At 53.9% G+C, this 22,104-nt stretch overlaps 1 protein-coding gene across 2 annotated transcripts; it reads left to right on the plus strand.

The window, feature by feature from the left end:
- The first annotated feature begins 3,403 nt into the window (after nucleotides 1-3,403).
- LOC124231400 (ribosomal RNA processing protein 1 homolog A-like) lies at nucleotides 3,404-19,800 on the plus strand. 2 transcript variants are annotated; one of them, XM_046648189.1, is made up of 13 exons: nucleotides 3,404-3,555; nucleotides 4,756-4,838; nucleotides 6,289-6,346; nucleotides 7,898-7,983; nucleotides 9,779-9,840; nucleotides 12,245-12,374; nucleotides 12,465-12,529; nucleotides 12,760-12,953; nucleotides 15,791-15,870; nucleotides 16,609-16,706; nucleotides 16,863-16,882; nucleotides 17,856-17,969; nucleotides 19,119-19,800. In XM_046648189.1, the coding sequence occupies exons 1-13, from the start codon at nucleotides 3,423-3,425 to the stop codon at nucleotides 19,325-19,327; spliced, it is 1,332 nt and encodes a 443-aa protein (XP_046504145.1). In that variant the 5' UTR covers nucleotides 3,404-3,422; the 3' UTR covers nucleotides 19,328-19,800. The 2 variants fall into 2 exon arrangements, with proteins under 2 accessions (XP_046504145.1, XP_046504146.1); XM_046648190.1 differs by lacking the exon at nucleotides 17,856-17,969.
- Nucleotides 19,801-22,104: the final 2,304 nt, after the last annotated feature.

A 22,104-nucleotide genomic window follows, 5' to 3' on the forward strand; every position in this document is an offset into this window, starting at 1 on the left:
GAAACAGGACCGCCTCAAGATGAGAAGAGGCCCCACATGATCCTGTATGTACATGAGAGATGCTGGTCTTTATCATTTGTGGAGTGAATGAGCACCTTTCTCTTGCTGGTTTGTACCTAGTGAGCTCTTCACAGCTCTTGTGCACGCTGTCACCACCTAGGCGCTGTCCTGGGGGCAGGGCGAACAAGACAGACCAACCCCTGCCCTCGTGGGGTGAGCATTACAGGGGGCGATGTGTATAAACTTGGAAAATACATTCATTCCCCAAATTCCCATCAGAATTTCTTATTTTGCTTTTCTAATTTTTAAAACTTTTTACTTTGAAATAATTTTCGGTTGCAAAAATAGTGTAGAGATTCTGTAAACTCTTCATCGAGTTTCCCTAATGTTAACCTCATCCACAAGCTCAGGCGTAGCGTCCTTATCAAGACAGGAAATGAGCTTTGAGGTGCAATCCAACGAGCTCCTCTACGGAACTGCCTGTGTCTCACTGTTGTCCCAGTAAAGGCCCCTTTCTGGTCCAGGCTCCCCCTACATCGCGGTCCCTGCTCATGTCTCCTTAGGCAGTGGCGTCTGCCAGGTTGCTCCCTTGTGAAGTTTTCCTACTGTAACGAATATGTACCTTTGAGAGTCTAAAAATATCATGTTTCTCATCATACTTTTGCCATTCATTTTCGTATCCATTGGTTGTTCTTGGCTTCAACGCACAGCAGACTTTGAAAAGGTTACTAAAGAGGGATAACTTTGCATTTAGAATAAAGCACGTTTATATTTCAATTATGTTGAACAATCTTTCATTAGTGTTGGCATCTACCAGCTGTAGATACTGTCAAGTATATTTCTGAAGGCTATGTTGGTGCATTTCATTGAGTTATTTTGTTGAAGTTTTGTGTCAAGAATTCACTACATGTCTGTGAAAATTGCTCTTTTCTTTGGCCTTGTTGTCTCCTTTCCCTCCTCTCAGCTTTTCCACAGCACGGAGCGCCGGCCTCCCTGTAGTGCGTGGATCTGTTATTTTATAGTTCAGCATTGTCACTGAAATGTGAGCTCCAAGAGGTGGGACCTTGTCTTGTTCACAGCATCAGTGTTGCCTAGAGTGGAGCCTGGCATATAAATGGTATTTAAATAGTCAGTGAAAGAACTAATCTAATTCTAAAACCAGTTTCTAAACTATTTCCCAACTTTTTGTTATGAAATTTTCAAACATAGAAAATGTTGGAAGAACAGGGCAATGCAATGCCTGTATTCCTGACACCAGATTCAATCATTGTTAACATTTTGCCATATTTGCTTATGTACTATGTGTGTGTGTGTGTGATTATCAGTTTATTTTCATCATGACACTTCACCCCCACCATGCACTGCACAGTTATTTCCTAAAGTGAGGACACTCTTCTCCATCACGTATTGGCAAACTGTAGTCCTTGGGCTGAATCTGGCTTACCACCTGTTTTTGAAAATAAGGTTTTACTGGAACACAGCTGTACCCATTCATTTACATATTGTCCGTAGCTGCTTTTGTGTTACAATAGCAGTTGTTTGGCCCACAAAGCAGAAAATATTCCCTGTCTTCCCTGTGCAGAAGAGAGTTAACACAAACCCCGACTGCTCTCCTGAGAAAGTCCTGCTCACGAGGCTGGTCGTTGGCTGGTGTCTGGGAACATGGATTTGGGGAGGGTTCCCATCACCCTCACTGTGATAGGAGTGCCTCACTGGGTGTACACCCTTTGTACAAACTATATGGCTTGTGCTAACACTGGCTTTCCCTCTGGGAATTTGGAATTTTGGTGCCTATGTGACCAGCCCCAATAAAAACCTTTGCTGTCCATCTCTGACAAGCTCCCTGGTAGATGGCATCTCGAATGCCTTGTCACAGCTCCTTGCTGGAGAATTAAGTGAGTCCTGTGTAACTTCATCGGGAGAGGATTCTGGAAGTTTCCTCCTGGTTTCCCTGGACTTCCCTCTTTTCCCTGTGCTGATTTTGCTCTGTGTCCTTTGTATTCACAATACATCATAGCCATCAGTCCTCCTAGGAAATCAGCACACCTTGGGGTGGTCGTGGGCTTCCCCAACACATGGCCCTTTACAAAAAAAGTCTATTGAGCACATTTTACATAAAATCATTGTTTCACCTAATAAACAATTATCCTGTACTGTAACCTAACATATAGTCTAGTGTCAGCTTAAAAACAAATTCATATGTAAGTTTACCCTCAAAATGAGTTTATTCGGAAATAGCACAAAGATTTGCAACTTGGGACGCACCTGCTGCAGGGAACCATAGGCAAACCCAGAGAACAAAGAAGGGGAGCTGCTTTTATAGAGAAAAGGGGGAGAGGGAGGGGCTGTTCTAAAGGGAAGTCCATTGAGGGTGAGGAGCAGCTCGCCAGGGCTGCAGCGTTTCTCATTGGCTGAGGTGTGGTGTTCTGATTGGCTGGGCTGTTGTTTGGTTGGGAGAGAAATCTTCCTTCAGTGTAAACTAGTTATACTTCTTGTCCGAGATGAACTCGCCTGTCTCTTCCTGTTTGGTGTACCTGACCGTGTGTGATGAGGGTGAGAGCTCCCGCTACAGGTCTTCCCGACTCCAGTTTACTTAGGGTTTCTTTTATTAATTTCCACACTATATGCAAGCTTTCCCAGTTGTCCCCATAAGGACTTTTATAGCTTTCTCTTTGATCCAGGATCCAATCAATATTTGTATATTGCATTCCTCCTCTTTTATGTAGTCATTCCTTCATTCACGACGTTAACTCTGTGAAGAGTTCAGGACAGTTGTCATGCGGACTGTCCCAGGTCTGGGGTTGTGGCTGTTTCCTCGTGCACGTGGACGGCCATCCTTACGTCCTGACAGCGGCGGTACAGCTCCAAAGGCTGGACCAGGGTTGGGTAGAGGTGATGCTGCCGCGCAGGTGGGGGCGCCTGCCGGAAGCGGTATGCCTTACGGGGCGGGGACTGGTACTCATGCAATACCCTGGCCCTGACCACCTTTCTCTGGCCCTTGGGACGATTTCTGATAACCTTCGCCTGAATCAACGATTCACTGGGGGCAGCACAGGGCTTTCTCCAATTCTACTATTCCTTCTTCCTGTGCTCGCTGGCATTCTTTGGTAAAGAAGAGCCTTTTCCCAGCAATCGGGGTGCACTACAACCCCCTAAAAGTCGGCCATACGCTTAACGACCTCCCTTTAATAGTTACAAGCGTCCAGAATGAATGTCCGCTCAGACGAGGGCCAGGGGGTACGCTGTCATTGCACCTCCTGGCCACTGCGCGGCGGTGGCGTGCGGCTCGGGAGAGGCCGGCGCTGACCTGTGACGTCACGCCACGCGCCCGGCGTCGACCGGCTCTGTGGTGTTTCGTCACGCCGTGCGTCTAGGCTAAGCGGCGCGGTCGCGGGAGCCTGGGGGTCCCGGTGGCGGTCGCTATGGTTTCGCACGTGCAGCTCCCGCCCGAGATCCAGCTGGCGCAGCGCCTGGCGGGGAACGAGCAGGTGACCCGGGACCGGGCGGTGAAGAAGCTCCGGAAATACATCGTCGCCAGGACTCAGCGGGCCTCAGGTTGGCGCGGGGCTGACGGGCTGTGGGCGGGGGTCGCCTCGGGGGCCGAGCCGGGCTGGGCGGGGGGCGGAGGGCGGCCATGGGCGGCGGCAGCAAAGGCTAGGGGGTCCTGCAAACCGCGTGGAGCCTCCACGTGGCCGGGCGGTGCTTCCCACGGTCCCCGCCCCTGGAGCGCTCGGCCTTGCGCCCCCGCCCACACACCAGGCGGCTCTGCAGCTGCTCTGCAACATGCTCCACACCTCGCGGGACGGTGACCCCGTGTCCCTCTGCCTGGACACCCCATCCTCAGCCCCGTATTTCTTTTTCCCACCTCAGACCTCCCTCCCTCTGGGAACCAGTCCCCCTCTCAGACCGTATACACCGGTACCCCTGTTTGGGGCATCCTGTATTTTTTTCTCAGAGTGGCATTTGTCACTATTTGTAGTTTTCTCTTTATGTAACTATTGGGTTGTCAACTGAACTTCACTATAGTGTACGCTCTGCGAGGGCAGACAACATGCTTCCTGTTAACTGCTGTCTGTAACAGCGGTTCTCAAAGTGTGGAACCCTGCGCCCCCCCATCAGCTTCAGCATCACCATCCCCTGGACATTAATTAGAACTGCAAATTCCTGTGTTCCATCCCAGCCCTGCTGAATCAGAAACTGGCAATCTGTGTAGGGCCATCAATCTCTTTTTTAAGATGCCCTCCAGGTGATTTCCATACTAGAGTTAACGTCTGAGATCCAGGAGCACCGTGCCAGACACATAGTTAGGACCTCAGTAAATATTTCGAGTGATTTTGTATATCTGGCTCCCTTACTAGCCTGAATGAGTTAACTTTTTCTTTTAAAATTTGAGGTATAACAGAATGTGCACAAACCCCAAGTGTAATGCTAGATGAAGTCTCAGCATCAGATTCATTGGTGTCACCACCATCCAACTCGGGAAAATGATGACTCACTCAAGTTTGAATCTCCAAAAACGGAGTATGGGGCCTGATATCTGTAGATTGAAAGAATGGAATGGCAGTTGCCTGGGGGATTCCTTACAGCCACAGGCCCCACGGGTTCTGAGTTGGGAGGATGGCTTGAGTGGGGAGGGCCAGGTACCTTCCCAGTAGGAGGACTTTGGTCTGGCTCAGGTGGCCCCATTGCTCTGGCTTCATTCCTGGCACTGAAGGGTTGGCTTCACTTGGTCTGAGAGTTGCTGCTTTGGTGCAGGTGGTTTCACTCATGATGAGCTGCTGAAGGTGTGGAAGGGACTGTTTTACTGCATGTGGATGCAGGACAAGCCTCTCCTCCAGGTGAGTGGATGGGAAGGTGGTGGAAGAAGCTGGAGCAGTGGTGTCAGTGGGAGGACAGACGGGCATGTGGTTGACCCTCATTTTAGTAAAGCCAAAGATACTGGGCGAAGTTTTATAGCTTTGATGCTTTTTTTTTATGGTCAGAGGGCCTGGTCCTCTGGTTAGAGTGTGTTCTGCACTTGCTGAGTTGTGCGCCATGGCGACACAGGTGATGCTATTGTGGGTCCTGGCATGGGTGAAAGCCTGGGTTCTCTGTTCTGTGTTGTCAGAGATCACAGACTGAGCACTGAAATGATGGAAGTCAAGGGACCAAATCCAGGTCTTCTGAGACAAGGATTTCTCCGACTAGCCTTTTTATTTTGTCTCTTTAAAAAATAAACTTTAGGGGCCGGCCCCGTGGCTGAGTGGTTGAGTTCATGCACTCCAGCTTCGGCGGCCCAGGGTTTTTCCGATTCGGATCCTGGACACAGACATGGCACCCCTCATCAGGCCATGCTGAGGCAGCATCCCACATGCCACAACTAGAGTGACCCACAACTAAAAAATATACAACTATGTACTGGGGGGCTTTGGGGAGAAAAAGGAAAAATAAAATCTTGAAAAAAAAACTTTATTTTTTTAGGGCAGTTTTAGATTCACAGCAAAATTGAGAGGAAGGTGCAGAGCTCCCATGTACCCCCCGCCCCACATGTGCACAGCCCCCCACTGTCAACGTCCCCCACCAGAGTGGGACAGTTGATGAACCAACATTGTCACATCATCATCACCCAGAGTCCATAGTTTCCATTAGGGTTCACCCTTGGTGTACATTCTGAGGGTTTAGACGAGCGTGTAATGTCTTGTCTCCACCATTGTGGCATCTCACCGAGGAGTTTCACTGCCCTAAAATGCTAGTGTTTCTAGAGCAGTGTTGCTCAGGGTGTGGACTGTCTGCTCTTCTTTAAAATCACCTGGGTAGGGAGGGTGCTTGTTTAACATGCAGATCCCTGTGCTGTGTTCCATGCCTGCTGAATGGGATCTCTCCAGGGGAGGGTCTGGAATCATCTCTTCAGCCAGTGCGCTAGGCGATGCTTGGTGCGGTGATGCAGGCGGACAGGGAGCAACTTACAGAGTCTGCCCAGCCCCCTCTTTTTGCTGGTCAGGTGCCTCCCTGCTCTCTGGCGCCCCCTCTTTTGACGGTCCACCTCCACTGCTTGGGGCTCGGCCTCTGTCCTGAGGGCACTTACTGCCCTTGCGTGTTTCGAGGCTCTGGGCCCCGGCTGTAGGAGAGGCCTTTCACAATAGGGGTGAACTTGCAGACCTCAAGCTGCTGGGCTGAACGAGCCAGTGGAAGCCAGTTCTCACGATGAGGGCGTGGACAGTTGAGTGCGTTTGTCTTTCTGCTGTTGCATGTTGTTGTAAGAGCACATTTCTCCAGGGACTGAGGGAGTTTTTACTGTTTCCTGCACAGGAGGAACTAGGAAGGACCATTTCCCAGCTCATCCATGCTTTCCAGAGTGCAGAGGCACGTGAGTATCCTCGCCTTGGGCCAGAATCGCAGCGAGTCAGCTGCCAGACGCAGGTTTGTGTTCTGAGAGCGAGAGCGGTCCCCGTTCTGGCTGGCTTCTGCTGGTACTTATGTGTAAAACACTGTTCTGAGTGTCCAGCACGTGTTAACTCAGTTACCCAAAATAGGCTCAGCTCAGGAAGCTCAAGGGCTGGAATCTTAGGTTTTAAAATTGGAACGGAAAGCTGGTGTGGTGTTACCAAGCTGTTTGACCGAATCCCACCTGCTGCTTGTGAAGTTCCTGCAGTGCGCTTTCCTAACCCTTCCCTTTTTGTCCTCACCAGGGTCAGGAGTTCTCACCCGTGCTGCCTGCCTGTTGGAGTCACTTGGGAGTCTTTAGAATCCTGGTGTCCAGACCCTGGTCCAGTTAGATCAGGCCCTGGGGCTGGGGCCTGGGCACCAGCATTTTTCACCTCCCTGTGCTGCTCCAGGAACAGCCGAGGCTGGGCAGCGTCTCTGGCATAGACCACGAGGACCGATGCTATGTGGGGGGGTGTATTCAGTTATACCTAAGTAGGCAGAGTAGTCAAAATTAGGGGCTGTGCAAACAGTTGCAGTAACTGCTCTCCTGGTTTGGGAGAGTCTAACTCATTTGAGTGGTAGTGGAGGAGATCCATTCTCCATGACTGCTACCTTCTAAGAACTTACGGAGGAGTTTGTTTCTATGCTCAGCAAAAGGCCAAGTACAAAGTGTTCGCCTTGAATGAGTGACACTCGAGCATAGTGACACTTGAATGAATTAGTGGAGCCAGGCCTGTCCATTACTGCACCATCTGACGAACCTTTGCTGTTGGAGAAGCCTGTAACAGGAGATAGGAGACGCCCCGTTTGTGTCCCGAGGTCAAGGTGTGGGCAGATGGTTCCTCCGAGGCCTCTCTCCTTGGCTTGTAGATGCCGTCTTCTCCCTGTGTCCTCACATGGTCATCTTTCTGTTCATGTCTGTGTCCTAGTACCCCCTTTTGAGGGCGCTAGTCACGTTGGGTTAGGGCCCATACAATGACCTTGTCTTGTCTTCATTACCTCTGTGAAGACCCTCTCTCTAGATAGAGTCACGTTCCAAGGGACTAGGGGTCAGGACTTCAACATATGCATTTGGGGGACAGAGTTCAGCCCAGAGCTCTCTGCATCTGGCATACTCGTTATCAGCAGGGTTTTGTGCTTGATTGGGTTGGTGGACCTCGTGGGGCGTCATGACATGAGGTCAGGTAGGTCCTCAGCCTGGAGAAGCACTGGCCCGAGCCCCTCCTGCCGGTGGCTCTGCCTGTTCTTTAGAGGATGTGGCTGCTGCTTGGGGCAGTCGCTGGGCTTTGCTTCTCTCTCTGAGGTTCCTCAGCCTCATTTCGAAGCCAGATCCATAGCACCACTTCTCAGCTCAGCAGACTCTGGGGCTGAGAACCCACAGGTTGGTGGCACAGGACGTCCTGACCAGCTTTCCTCACATTCTCTCACGCCACTTCCCAAAGTGGTTTCCTTGTTCCTCTCTGAGTCTCTTTTGGCCTCCTTACTCCTCCAGAGCACCTGTTCCTTCGGACGTTCTGGCAAACCATTAATCGTGAGTGGACGGGCATAGACAGACTGCGCCTGGACAAGTACTACCTGGTGAGGACGCTGTGCACTCTCCTGCTGGGGCCCCCTGCGGAGCCTGCATGGTGGGCGTGGGGAGCAGGTCTGAGCACCCGGCACCCGGTCCTTGCTCCCCTGCAGGGCCAGCGGGGGAGGCCAGGACACGGCAGAGAGGTCTGGCCCCTGAGCCTTCCCCACCCTGGCGGTGCAGAGGGTCAAGGCTTCACAGTGTGGAGACCCTGAGCACTGTGACCTGGAAGCCTGGTGGCGTGACGGGAGCCCAGACCTTGCTTGGGGTGTGTGTGTGTGCGCAGGATTCCACGGTATTGGCCCTGTCTCTGAGGGGTGGTGGGTGGGCAAAGACTTCAGTCCTTAAAACACCACACAAAGCAGTTCAGAGGAGGAGGGATAGCCTTGCCCTTCCAGGGAGAGTCGGTGGTGAAGCCGTTGCTTCCCTGTGGAGGAAGCCGCGCGGGCTCGTGCCCTGGACAGAGACCCTCGGCTCCGCTGGTGGGGTCCTGGCCTCTGACGGTGTTTTCTTCTGGGCGAGGACAATTAATATAATTGTCATATGCAGAATCCCCTTTTTCCTTCTTTCTGACACTGCGTTCCTGTGAATTCAGGTTGCTGATCTGCCCTCAGAAATGTGGAGAAGACTGGGTTTTCCAGACTCAGTGTCTTGCTGCCCCCCCTCGTCCCCATTGAACCACAGTCTTCTTACTGTGATGGTGTTCACTGGGACTTGGAACGGTCCTCAGATGAAGGGACAGTGTTGCTGTCTGAGAGCTGGTGACCTGATGGGGACAAGGGGCTGGGCCTCACTAAAGGCAGGAGCCCTTGGGGCTGCGGTTACTCGAGATCTGCCGCTTTGGCTCAGCCCCAGGTTAGACTTGGGCCAGCGTTATGTGGACACTGTGTGATGTCACATGTCATTAAAGTGAGGACTGGCTGGCGCTCAAGAGGGAAGGAAGTCAGATGCTGAAGCATGGGGCAGGCAGGGGGCCAGGGCCAGGCTTTGCACTTTCACAAAGTACAAGTTTACAGGAGGGGAGGTCTTACTGTTAGCACGCAGTTTCCAGGGTGCAGTTGCTGGGCCCTCTGATGGGATGGGTTCTCTTGCTTTTTGAGACCCATTTCGATGTCCCCCTGTGTGACCACGTCTGGCAGCACTGCCTGCTATGAGGGCCCACCCTCTTGACAGCACTGCAGGCAGGGAGTGATGTAAGGTGTGCCTCTAGCGTCCCTGGAGAAGGGCGTCCTGCCTCCTGTGTGTGCTCTGTACCTGTCCTCTGTGGCCTTTTACCACGACCAGATCCCTCTGTGGGCGTTCTGGGTTCGTATCTGGAAGGTACGAAAACCGGGCTAGAGATGCCATGAGCCATTGTAAAGGGGAAGTAGGGGAATGGGGCAGAGAGCGTGAACTCTTTCTGTGTTGGAGAAGCGGTCCCTGGGCGAGCTCAGAGGGACATTCTCAGTCTCAGGCGTGGGGTTTTCCGAGAGGGCTCTCTCCCATGAGGGGACACCTGTGCTTTGGTCCCTGTTCTTGCTCCTGAGGCAGGGGCCCTTCCGGTTCAGCTCTCCTTTCTGGTGCTGCAGTTGCTGCCCGGCTGTTTCCACTGTGAGCCTGACTTCCTGGCGCTCTGGGAAAGTGGGGGCATCTCAGCCCCAGGGCAGTGGCACATTCTCAGAGCCTAGGGTCCCGAGGGCTTGGTGTCCTGTTCACCAACAGCTCTGGAGAGCCTGCTGTGCATTTAGGGGCACACAGGTGACCAAGGGGTAGAGGGGAGGTCTAGGTTGTGCCCCCACTCACGGGTCTCCTTTTGTGCCACAGCTCATGCGGATGGTCCTGAATGAGTCGTTGACGGCCCTGAAAATGCGAGGATGGGAAGAGAGGTAGGTCCTCACGGTGCGCCCTGAGGGCGGCCTGCTGCTCGCGGGCGATCCGGGTCCCTGTCATAGGGCCGCCGGGGTCACCTGCTTCTCTTAGTTGTTAGTCGTAAAGAGACATCGCCTTTACGTCGCAGGGTGAACGGTGGTACTGAAAACGAAGGCGTTTCCACAGCTGGGGTTTGCTCTTGTGTTCGTGGGAGTGTTTGGGAACCGTCTTGGTGCTGAGTTCTTACTGTGGTCAGAATGGAGTCCTCGCCTTAGAAGAAACGCACAGCTAAGGAGTGTTTTTTGTAAAACACAGTATATTCAGTTATCTTGTCAGAGGTAATTGCTCCCAGTTCTAGACATATTTAATTCATCCAGACTTCTCAGTTTTGACGGTCGTGCTTGTGGTGGGGTGGTCTGTGTCCCCCCAGACTGTAAGGGGCCTGCGGTTCCTCAGGCTTCCGCCGCGTGGAGCTGCGGTGGGGGGATTCTGCCACTGCAGGTGGGGCTGGGTGGGCTCTGCTGGGCCTTAGCTCCTCCCCCACCCCTCCTGCAGACCACGGGGACCAAGCAGGGGCGGGGAGGGGCTCCTGCCGCCATGAGCTGCTGCATGAAGCTCTGCGGCCAAGTCACGGGCAGTCCGAGATCCACAACTCACAGTGCGTTCCTCAGTGTTCACTTTTAAAGTTTTTAAAGTTAATTTAAAAGTTTAGTTCTTTATAAATTTTTTGTAGTTACGAATGAGGCGTGCTTAGTTTAGAGAATTCAGCAAGCTTTTATAAAATGTTAAAAAGCAATTTTAACTCCAACAGATACTTACTTTTAAAGTATTGTTTTCTGTGTGTGGTACAAAAGTGGCATCGTGTCAAATGTGATGTTTTTATTCTATTTTACTGACGATGCATCAGAAACACTCCTATGTCAGTGTGTTGTTGCTGTGTGGTTTTGGGTAGGGGGTAGGGTGAGAGAAACTGAGAAACAATAAACTTTGAATTGATTTATAACTTAAAAGTGTACGTTAAAGGAGTTGATTTCAAGTGTATGGATACTAAAACTAGTACCTGACGTGAAAGTAGAGAGTGGGGCCCACAGCCCTGTTACTGTGGGACTTGGTTATCGTCTGGATAGCAGAGTTAACAAATTCTTGCCCCGGTCCACTTTTCTTCCCCCATATGAACAAGATCAGCAGGAGTTGGGGTATAGTTACCTGAATTTTTCTGAGTTTAGAATTACTGTGGGGGACTTTATGTTTGGGGCACAAGGGCCTCTGGTTGTGATTTGCATCCTAAGTTCCCGTGAGGCCCTGAGGCCCCAAGGCCCCGAGCCTCACCCGTTTCAGGACAGGTCTGTGGGTTACCCGGTGGGTACCCGTGACTGAAGCAGAATTAAATGTTAAAGGGACGATTTTATTTTGGTTAACTTTCTTTTGATTTATTATTGCAAAAGTAGTTCTGTTGTCACTGTCACTAGTAATTCAATGCAAAGGTCATCTTGTAGAAGCTGGCAAGCTCCCGTTGCTCTGAGTAGCCAGTGGGACTAGTTTGGTCCACTCTTCTAGCTTTTCTCCATTCTTACACCATGTTAACTAGTTTGTTTTCCTGGTAAATGTCTGTCAGTGTTACTGTTACCCCGGGAGGCGGTCTCCTGCACCTGATCTGGCCTCGGCTCCTTTTTCCTGAGCCACAGACAGCATCCCTTTTCCTTTCTGGAATCGGTGACTCCACAGTGTTGCCGTGCATCAGCGTCGTCCAGGGAGATTCTAAGAGAATGCATGATTTAGAGTCAGGTGTAGGGATCTGCGTATTATCCAGCACCCAGGAGTCTCAGGTGCATCCAGACCACTGAAGGCTGGTCTCTGGAACTCTCTGACCTTGGAACTGTGGGCCCCTGAGACCACCGGAACAGCATGCTGGGGAGAGCTCTGTTGTGACGTGTCACGGCCTGCGTACTCAGTGCAGCAGAACCAGGAAGTAAGCCCCTCCCCTTCTCTGGCCTCCCTCTGCTTGCTTTGCATTTGCTCTGTCCTGGCGTCCTTCCAGAGCAGTTCCCAGCGAGGACAGCAGAGAGACGGGAGACTGGAGTTAGCACCCTGTGGCACCAGGCCTTCCCCCTGCCCTGCGGTTGTGAGGAAAGAAGGGGAGCCTGTGTGAAGGTTTATACACCTTTCACCTTGTAGCTCAGACTCAGTCATGACGTATGTGCTGGTGCTGGTCGCATAGATCAGTTATAGCAAGAGTTCTTTGTGCTGGAGTGGACCCAGATTGTTGAGGCTTCGCCTGTGTGGATGTGAGTGCTGGGGTGTGGAAGACGGGACGCCTGCCTGTGATGGCGTTCCCCTCGAAGCTCCCCACTCAGGTAGAGGGGACACCACCGCCTCGTTGCCTGATGTGGCTGCCTGCTGATTTGCCTGTTTCTTTCTCAGACAGACTGAGCAGCTGCTGGAGCTGCTGACGACTGAGATCCTGCACCCTGACAGCCAGGCTCCCAATGGGGTGAAGAGCCACTTCCTGGAGATCTTCCTGGAGGAGCTGACCAAAGTGGGCGCCGATGAGGTGAGGTCAGCTCGGGTGTGGGCAGCGGCCGGGTGGTGACTGGGTGTTTATGAACGAGGAGCTGAAGTGGCCCCACCTCCTTCCCTGTAGCTGACGGCCGAGCAGAACCTGAGGTTCATTGACCCCTTCTGCAGAATCGCTGCCCGGACTGAGGAGTAAGTGGCTGGTGCCCTCCTGTCTGCCTCTTTTTCACCGGGTTCTTCAGGGTGACTGCCTTTGGGACATCGCTGTTCCCTTTTGGGAAGAGAGGAAGACTTGTGTACAAGTGACAGGGTCACTGGGGGACCGTTGGATAGTGGGTGGGGACAGAGGGGCACAAGGAGTCAGCTTCTTCCCTTGAGTGTCCAGCCTGACGGGCCTGCCTCCCTGCCTGCTGCACCTTCAGACCTCTGGTTTTGCATAACATCACTCGAGGCATCTTCGAAACGATCGTGGAACAGGCCCCGTTTGCCATCGAAGACCTGATGAAGGAATTGGAGGAAGAGGAAGATGATGAGATGTTAGAGGGCAACGAGGAGATGTCGGCAGGCAAGGAGCGGGAGCGGGGACAGGATGTGCCATCCAAGAAGCCGTGGAAAGGTGAGGATCACACGCATCGGGATGTGACGGCACCCGTCCTGGTCTGAGCTGAGAGTGGCTCTCGCTGGGATCCCTGCATTCGCCTCCTGTCGGCCTCATTGTTTCTGCCCTCGTCCCCAAAGTCCACTGTCAGCCTGGCAGCCAGGGTGACCTTTAACAAAAAGCATACGTGTCACTCACTCTCCCAGCCCTGGGTCTGTGGCCCCCGGTGTTCTCACAACGCCCTCTTGACTCCCCCAGGCTCCTCTCTGATCCTCTGCTCCTGCCTGGGCCTCTGCTGCCCTGCTCACCCCTCCGCACTGGTCTCTGCCCTCTGTCACTCTGGGCCCTGCCCCCACCACCCTGTGTAAAGTGCAGCCTCCCAGCCCCACCCCAAGTCCTTCCAGTGTCTGGCTTCCTGGCAAACATCACTGAAAGTTGTGTAAATCTCTTGTTTGTTGTTCCTGGCCCGAGGAGTCCCCCCACCATGGGATGTCAGCTCCATCAGGACAGGGAGCCCGGTTGACCATAGCTGCATCCCCAGTGTAGCCCTTGGCACAGAGGATCGCCCAGTAGTTGGGGTGGGTGAGTGAATGGATGAGTGGACAGGACATGCCATGGCTAACATCCCACTGAAGGGCTTGGTGGCAGGGCTTGTGCTGCTCGGGCAGCGATGCTGTCTGGTCTGGTCTCTTCTGGTCTTGATGCTAACGTGGGTCCTTGCTGGATGTCAGTTAGTCTCATGTGACTGACTCCTCTGGGTGACCCGTGCACTGCTTATCGTGTCCTGTGGCTGCAGGGGGCATGTCATCCGCCAGCTTCAGGATTCTTCCTTGCCTCTGCTTTTTAAAAAATTGTGGTAAAATACACATAAAGTTTAGTCTGTTACCCATTTTTAAGTGTACAGCTCAGTGGCATTAAGTACATTCATGATGTGCAGCCGTCACCACCATCCATCTCTAGACCTTTCCGTCTTCCCAAACTGAAACTCTGTCTCCGTTGAACACTAACTCCCCATCCCTTCCCCCAGGCCCTGGCACCCACCACCTACTTTCTGTCTGTGTGAATATGATGCTTCTAGGAACCTCATATAAGTGGAATCATACAGTATTTGTCCTCTTGTGACTGGCTTATTTCACTCAGTACCGTGTTCTCCAGGTTCCTCCACGTCATAGTACGTGTCAGAATTTCACTCCTTTTTAAAGCTGAATCGTACACATTCCATCGTACGGATGGACCACGTTTCGTTTACCCATTCGTCCGTCAGTGGACACCTGCATTGGTTCCGTGCTTTAGCTGTTGCAAGTAGCGCTGTGATGAACACGGCTGCACAGATGTCGCCTTGAGACTCTGCTTCCGGTTCCTTTGGATAAATACCCAGAATGGAACCGCTGGGTCACATGGTGGTTCTAGGTTTAATTTTTTGAGGAAACTCCGTACTGTTTTCCACAGCAGCTGTGCCATGTTACATTCCCACCAACCGTGCACAGGGGTTCCACATCTTCGCCAGTGCTTACTGTATTCTGCTTTTTTCGATGGTAGCCATCCCCATGGATGTGAGGTGGTGTCACTATAGTTGTGATTTGCATTTCCCTGATGATTAGTGGTGTTGAGCATCTTTTTGTGTGCTTCTGGCCATTGTATATCTTCTTTGGAAAAAGGTCTATTCAAGTCCTCTGCCCGTTTTTGGATCGGTTTGCTTTGTTCTTGAATTGTAGGAGTTCTCTGTATATTCTGGATATTAACCCGTTGTCAGGTATGTGAGTTACAAATATCTTCTCCTTTCTGTGGCTCCCTCTTACTCTGTTGATACTGTCTTTTGATGCCCCAAATTTAAAAATTTTAAGTCCAGTTTGTCTGTTTTTTCTTTCATTGCCTGTGCCTCTGCTGTCATGTCCAGGAATCATTGCCGAATCCAGTGTGATGAAGCTCTTGTCCTGTGTTTTTTCTGAGGGATTTATAGTTTGAGCTTCTACATTTAGTTGTTAGTCTATTGTGAGTTAGTTTTTGTGTATGCTGTGAGGTGAGGGTCCAGTTTCCTTCTTTGCACATGCAGATCCACTTTTCCCAGCACCATTAGTTGAAGGGACTGTCCTTTTCCCAGTGAGCAGTCCTGGTGCCCTTGTGGAAGGTCATCTGACGTAGATGTGAGGGCTAATTCTGCCCCTCTGGCTCTTTCGACCTTGCTGGCTGCTCTGAGGCTCTTGTTAGCCACACCTCCGTTCCCCAGCGTGGGACCCCAGCTGCCGGTGCATCTGACCTGTCCCCCCCTCTCCCTTCTCACTCCCAGTAGCCAGGTCATCCGGCACAGGCAGACCTGGGCGTCTCCTGGAGGGCCCACCTGTGCCGCCTTCGGCCCTGCTGTCCTCATTCTCTGCTGCACACACCTGCCCCTCATGTCCACCTATCGTCCAGAACCTGTCTTCTGTGGGCAGTGACATCAGAGCCCTGGATGCCTGCCCAGCGTCAGGTCCCTCACCTGAAACGTCATCTCCCGTGGTCCCTCGATCCAGGCCCACCCCATGCCTGGACTCGCTGCTCTTCCTCCTCACTCCTGGAACTTCCAGCGCTACAATTTGCTGCCTAAGATGCCCACTCATAATTCTCCTCTTTAAGGACTGGTCAGGCCCCACCCCTTCTGTGGCATCTCGCTTGTTTTCAGGCCTGCGGTGGCACCACTCCTGTTGATCTGAGACTGTCAGTGTCCCTCTCGTGCTGTGGGCTCTCCCCAGCCTACACTTGCGTGCTCTGCTGGGTCGTGGGCCCTGGCACACAGGGCTCTTGGTCCCCAGATGTTTGTATTGGGATCCTGCAACACTAGGTGTGTGTCTGAGTTCATGGGGCCCTTTCTGTTCTAGGCTCCATCCATGGGGCTGAACCTGATGTGGACGAGGAGCAGGGAGAAGATGACGAGGACAGCACTGGCCCTGTCCTCCAGGTGGGTCTGGGTTTGTGGGCTCACCTCTCAGCTGTGCCCTCTGCTGTCCGCTCCACTGCTGACTCTGGAAGCTGGAGGGGGAGGCATTTGAAGGGAGATGGCAGCCATCCAACTTAGACGTGGGGCAAGGCAGGTGCTCTGGAGCACGAGTCCTTGAAAACAGGCTCTGGGCTGGGAGACCGAGCTCAGGCAGGCGTGCGTGCTTCCTGGTCTGGCTTCACCTCACGTTGGCCTCCCCACGTCTGCTCCTGGCCCGCCTCATGGGGTGGGGGCAAACGAGATGGCGCATGCTGAGGGTCCCGCCCAGAGTCAGAGCTCAGGGCACAGGGTCTGTGCCTTCAGGAGATCGGAAATGTGGAATACTTACTGATGAGTTTTAAATACTAATTACTTGTTGAATTAAGATTTTTGGTATCTTGGGTTAAGTAAAATTTATCAAAATTGACCATCCTGGTTTCTTCCTGGTTGTTTTTGAGCAGTTCCCCCAGGCTGGAAGCTGCGGAGCTTGCCTTGGAGGCCCTGTCTCCGTCGGGCAGCAGTGCCCTGGCGCCTCTTTGCTGCCCTCGGCTTCTAGATAGTTGGCATTTGCTCAGGGCAGGGCGGGAGGATGTCGGGGCGTGTCCTTGTGGTCTGAGTGGGAATCCACACACGGGCCAGGTGTGCTCTCTGCTCAGTTCATGTTCTGGGAACACCGGGAGGGGACTGACTCTGCCTCCACGGTGTCTCTTTATGAAACAGTTTGACTATGAGGCCGTTGCCAACAGACTGTTCGAAGTGGCCAGTCACCAGAGCACCCCTTCTCAGAACAGGAAGCGTCTCTACAAGGTGATCCGGAAGTAAGTGTGTCTCTGAAGGGGGCTGGCGTGCCTCCGCTGCCTGGGAGTTGCCATGTGCTCCCAGGGCAGCCCTCATACAGGGGCTGCCTTCTCTGGGTGCACCCTCCTTCCTTCAGGAGCCGCAGCCGTGGTGGTGACCGTATCTCGTTCTTTCAGGTTGCAGCACCTGGCAGAAGGTGAGCATTTGGTCGCACACGGAGACGGCCCCCGAGTTGGAAGGCATCTCATCCTCTGGGGAGAGGATTGATCGTGTGTTCACCCTCATGGCGTGAATCATCTCTGTGCACAGAGCCGGTGGGGTTTCTATGGGAGAGAGGCGGGTTGAGGGACGCTGCAGCTCTCGTCGTAGTTCAGACCTGAGTGTGCGTGAGAATCCCCAGGAGGCTTGTGAAGCTCAGGGCTGGGCTCCAGGGGGATGGGGCCCGAGAATCTGCATTTCTGGTAAGTTCTGAGGCAGCGGATGCTGCTGGTCTGCTGTGCAGCCCACTCCACTGTTCAGAGTGTGGCTGATGGAACTGAGATGGCTTATTCTGAAAGGCAGTGTCCTTGATTGATGATTGAAGACATAAGCTTTTCCCCCTGTATTTCATTCTGAATAATTGTAAACATATGGCAAAGTGGATAGATTTTACAGTATGCAGAGGCCCTGCGTACCCACCACTTCAGTTCTGCCATCACCATTTTACTGTCCTTGTCTTATCATGGATCTGCTTATGGAGCCCGCCCTCCCTCTCTCGGACTGTAAATGCTTCGTGCTTATCACAAACTAGAGTCCAGTGTTCTTTAAGTAAAATCTACATACAATGAAATGCATGGGTGTTGTGCACATCTGGGGGGTTTGACCCACACAGAGACTTGTGTAATTCAAACTCGTAAGGTACAGAATGTTACCGTTGCCTGGAAAGTTCTCTAGTGCCCCTTTCCAGCATGAGCATTTTTAAGAAATAGACTGTGATGTATTGTAAATGCTCCACGAATTGGCTCTTCCCGAAGCACTGACAGCACAGTTCTGCGCTGAGTGTGGCCGTGGCAGGTTAGAACACAGAGGTTGTGCAGCTGTTGCTTGTGGAGCTGTTGGAAGCCGTGAACACCCAAACGCAAAGCATCAGGCCTGCTCTCAGCCTCCTGGTTATCTACCTTGGTCCCTAGGCTTCTTCCCTGAGGATGAGGTCCCGGAAAAAGCCTACAGGAGTCTGCAGGGAGGGAGGCGGGAGAGAAAGGCCAAGAAGCGTTTGCCCAAGTCCAGGTTGCAGAACAAGACAGGTAGGACCAGTGGTGTCACCTGACAGGGAGGGGCTTGTTTACCTGCTTTCCATCTGCACCCGTGCTTATGCTCACTGGGACGCCTCTCCCTGAGGCTGGCCTCGAGGCATGAATCCCTCCTCCCATCCTGGCCCTCCCCACTGCCTGCAGCCCACGTGTCCTGGAGATGGGGCGCTCTGGCCCAGGTACCCTGCAGCAGTAGGGGCTGCCTTGTGAAGCGTCAGGGCCTCAGGCTTCTTCTGGCTGGCCTGGAGGCTCTTGCCAGCTCCCTGTTCTCCTTATCTGCAGCCCTGGCCTGGGCGCCTCTCCCGGAGCCTTTTCCACCCCTGGACTGAGCCCGTCCACTGCTCCTCGCCTTCAGCATCCTCCAGAGCCCCGTCACCTTGCTGTGCTCTCTTTCTTGATTTCAGAGGCTTCCCTCCCTCTTCCTTCCTCTCCTCTGTCCCCCCAACTTGTCTACTGTACTAAAGGCTCCTGTGCTTCTGTCACACCCTGGGCCTGTGCCCACCACACAAGAGGGGCGTGGGGCTGCCTGCTGCAGTGGGGATGGGCTGCAGAACCAGGCAGGGCAGGGGCTGGGGGCACCCTCGCCTGCACGGGGATGCACAAGAGGGAGAGATGGTGCCCCCAGCCCCAGCTGAGAGCCCTCCCATGTTGTCCTGCACGTACTAAACCTCCCCACATCCGAGGATCTGTCCTTAGAAGGGTCTCTCGAGCTAGCCCTGCTCCAGCGCAGGCCACCACCCTCCACAGCGTTCCACACCTGGGCCCTGCAGCGGGCGCTGGGCTGGCTCACACATTGATGCCAGGTTGGCCCTGAGTGCCGTCTCATAGCTCCATCGTGCACTGAGTTGAGTCAAAGCTCTGGGCCCTGCTTTGCGAGCCTGCCCCTTCTGACTAGCATCACCTGCCACTGCTCCTCTGTCACGCCTTTGCTGCCCACTTTTTCTTTCTCTTGATCTTGTCCTCACGCTGGTATTTCTGGCGTCCACCTTCCGGTCAGTCTGCCCGTTGTGGGGAGGCAGCATAGATTTCTCACCTGCCTGACACCCATGTTCTGTGTCAGGCACTTGTGTGTTCTGTGTGCTGCCCTGGAGTTGACACCTCGGGCCCTCGCGGTGCCTTGCTCATACAGCCTTGCTGTTTCAGGGAAAGGTGGAAAGGAGGACCCGCCACCAGGCCTGAGCCCGGGATCTGAGAGGATGAGGCGGCGACGGGGCGTGGGGCCCAACCCCACTGCACACCAGGAGCAGCCTGGGGACCGTGGCAGGAGAGGGGCTCCCAGGAAGAAGCGGCGGCCCCAGGGAGGGGCCAGAGCGAAGGTGGCCAGCGGCCAGGAGCCAAAGACACAGCAGTAGCAGACCCGGGAGAGCGGGAAGTGACGCCGCCAGGGCGGGTGGGCAGGGGTGCTCTCCCCGTGCTCCCCTCTGGGGCCGCTGAGTTGAAGCAGGGACACGGGCACTGGGCCATGTTCCCGAGACTGACGTGACTGCTCCCTGGCTCACTGTCGGGAAAGCGGCACTTAGTGCCCGTGTCCCAGAAACTGCTGCTGTGTGCTGACCTCGGCCAGGCCGGGACACCCCGAGACTTGACCTCTCCTGTCTACAGCCCTCCCTCGCAGAGGACTGGCCATGCGCTCTGCGGGGCGTCCAAAAGCACAGCGCTACCCCCATCTTACAGACGGAGTCCTGCCCCTGTGCATTTGTGCGGGGAGCTTTCTGGTGGTGTGTATTGACAGTGCCGGGTTCCCAAGTGGTGTTTCTACTTTATACCAGTTTTTGTTGCAGAAAATCTGTTTATATGTTTCTCAAACAAAATCTGGAAGAAGCTAGTGTTAGTAGTGGTTGTCTGGACGGGCTATTACTTCCCACTTTGCACACTTGGGCTTGGAGTTGGCGGTGAGCGCAGCGCTGCGGCAGCCCCATGGCTCGCGGCGGACATGTCTGGTACGGGGCTCAGCTCCTCGGCCTGCCCCTCGTCTTCCATGACTTGGAGGCAGAAGTGGATCTGACATCCCGCTGGGCAGACCCATGGGCCCCGCATACCTCCCTTTGGCTCCTTTATGTTTGGTTTCAGCCCTGCTGCTCGTCCCGGAGGGTCCAAGGCAGCCACAGGTTTGCTGGGCCCTGACCAGAGCACCGTGAGGGGGCTCATTCCAGGGGTGTGTGCTGGGAGGAGCCCCTGGCCCCGGAATGCCAACTAGAAGGAAAAGAAAAACACGACTTAGTGCCTGTGGATGGCTTCCAGGCAGTGCGGCAGCCATGGTCTGGTCTGCCAGCCGGGCTACTGCCAGGCCACAGTGTGGGGGTGACGGGCCCGGCCTGGGGGGGCACCCACAGAGGCTGAGACTGAACCCTGGTCCCCAGAGCCCTGCTGCCTGTGACATGTCCCCCACCCAGGGGCAGTCAGCGCTCAGCGGACGCCCCTTCAGTCCTGATGGTGGGTGGAGAGGCTGGCTAGGGGAGCAGGGTTGGGCCCAGGGAGAAGGGGCAGCAGCACTCACCTCCTGGAGTTCACGGTTCCCTTTCCTAAAGCACCTTGAAGGTGGGCAGGGCTTGGTAAGGGGCCCTGTGCCCTGGCTGATGCTGCTGTCAGCGCTGTGTGTGTGTGTGTTGGTGGGAGTATGCAGTATTTTTCTTGGAATTCCTTTGGTCAAAAAGTGAGGAAACCACGCTACTATAGAAATTTCTGAGGGGAAAAAAAGCAATCGTACCTGACAGCAGTTCTTTTTCTTTTTTTTTTTGGTGCGAAAGATTGTCACTGAGCTAACAGCTAACATCCGTGCCAGTCTTCCTTCATTTTGTATGTGGGACACCACCACAGCAGGGCCTGATGAGCAGTGTGTAGGTCCCTGTCCAGGGTCTAAACCCGCAAACCCCAGGCCACCTAAGTGGAGCTTGTGAACGTGACCACAGTGCCACCGGGCCAGCTCCCTGACTGCACTTCTTAACCAGAGCGCTTCCATGGCTGTGTCAGCGCTGGCTTTTTCTATTAACTGTTTCAGGCCTGTTCAGTAAACCTCTGTTGTCTTCAGAGCCCTCAGCTCACCAACCGCGGGTGCTCTCGACAGAACCTCGGTGCCCGCCGGCTGTTGACTGACTGGCAGTGTTCCTGCCGCGTCAGGAACCATACTCCTTGGGCAAAATGGTGAAGCCCCGTGAGGAAACTGAACACACCGCCAACCACTGGCCCCCAGGAAAGCTTGTGTTCAAAATGTTTAAAAGTTGGCATTGTTTTTGTTTCCCCAGATGTTCTTTTTAAAACAGCTTTCTTGATATAGAAGTCACATCCCAGTTGATTCACCCACTTAACAGGTACAGGTCAGGAATTCTTAGTGTGTTTGGAGTTGTGTAACCATCACCACAGTCAATTTTAGAGCATTTTCACCCCAAGACACCTGGTGTACCTTGGGTGCACCTCCATCCCTGCCCCTGGCGGCCGCTAGTGGGCTTTCAGTCTCGACAGATTTCCTCATTGGGGACTTTCAAATAAATGGGATTGAGCAGTGTGTGGTCCTCCGTGTCTGGCTTCTTCCCTGAGCTGTCAGCGTTCTTCCATGTCGTCGCTTGGTCAGCATTTCCTTCCTCTTGGGGCTGACTCTGGATAAAGCACGCTTTGTCCCTTTGTCCACTGGACGCTCCTCGCCTTGCGGTGGTTGTGGGTAACGCGAATGTACCCGCACCGGTGTCTGCGTGGATGTGTGTTCATCTGGGGTGAGTATCTGGGGGTGGAGCTGCTGGGCCAGGAGGGAGGGAGCCGTGTTTGGTTGGTGGGAGAACTGCCTGGCTGTGTCCACAGCGCTGTGCGTTCTACGTTCCCGCCTTGGGTGGGCCCTCCGCACGGTGCTGCTTCACCTGTAAGCCCATGCCGTGGCCTCACCGCACTGGCACAGCTGGCCAGAGCTCACGGAAGGCCCCGCAGTGCCCTCTGCTTGTGCGCGGAGACCCCACCTGGCCCTGCACAGGCCATGCACAGCGAGGGAGACCCTCCCCTGGCCTGTCCCACCCCGTCCCCATCTGCTCCCTCTTGGGGCCCCAGGAGGTGACTTCTAGGAGACGTGGCTCAACCAGGCGTGTGACCTTGGCAGGCAGCAGCCGCCCTGAGCCTTCTCCTACCTACCTGTACAGTGGGAGTA

The sequence above is a fragment of the Equus quagga genome, chromosome 21 (genome assembly GCF_021613505.1).
Source record: "Equus quagga isolate Etosha38 chromosome 21, UCLA_HA_Equagga_1.0, whole genome shotgun sequence".
NCBI classification, from domain to species: Eukaryota; Metazoa; Chordata; class Mammalia; order Perissodactyla; family Equidae; genus Equus; species Equus quagga.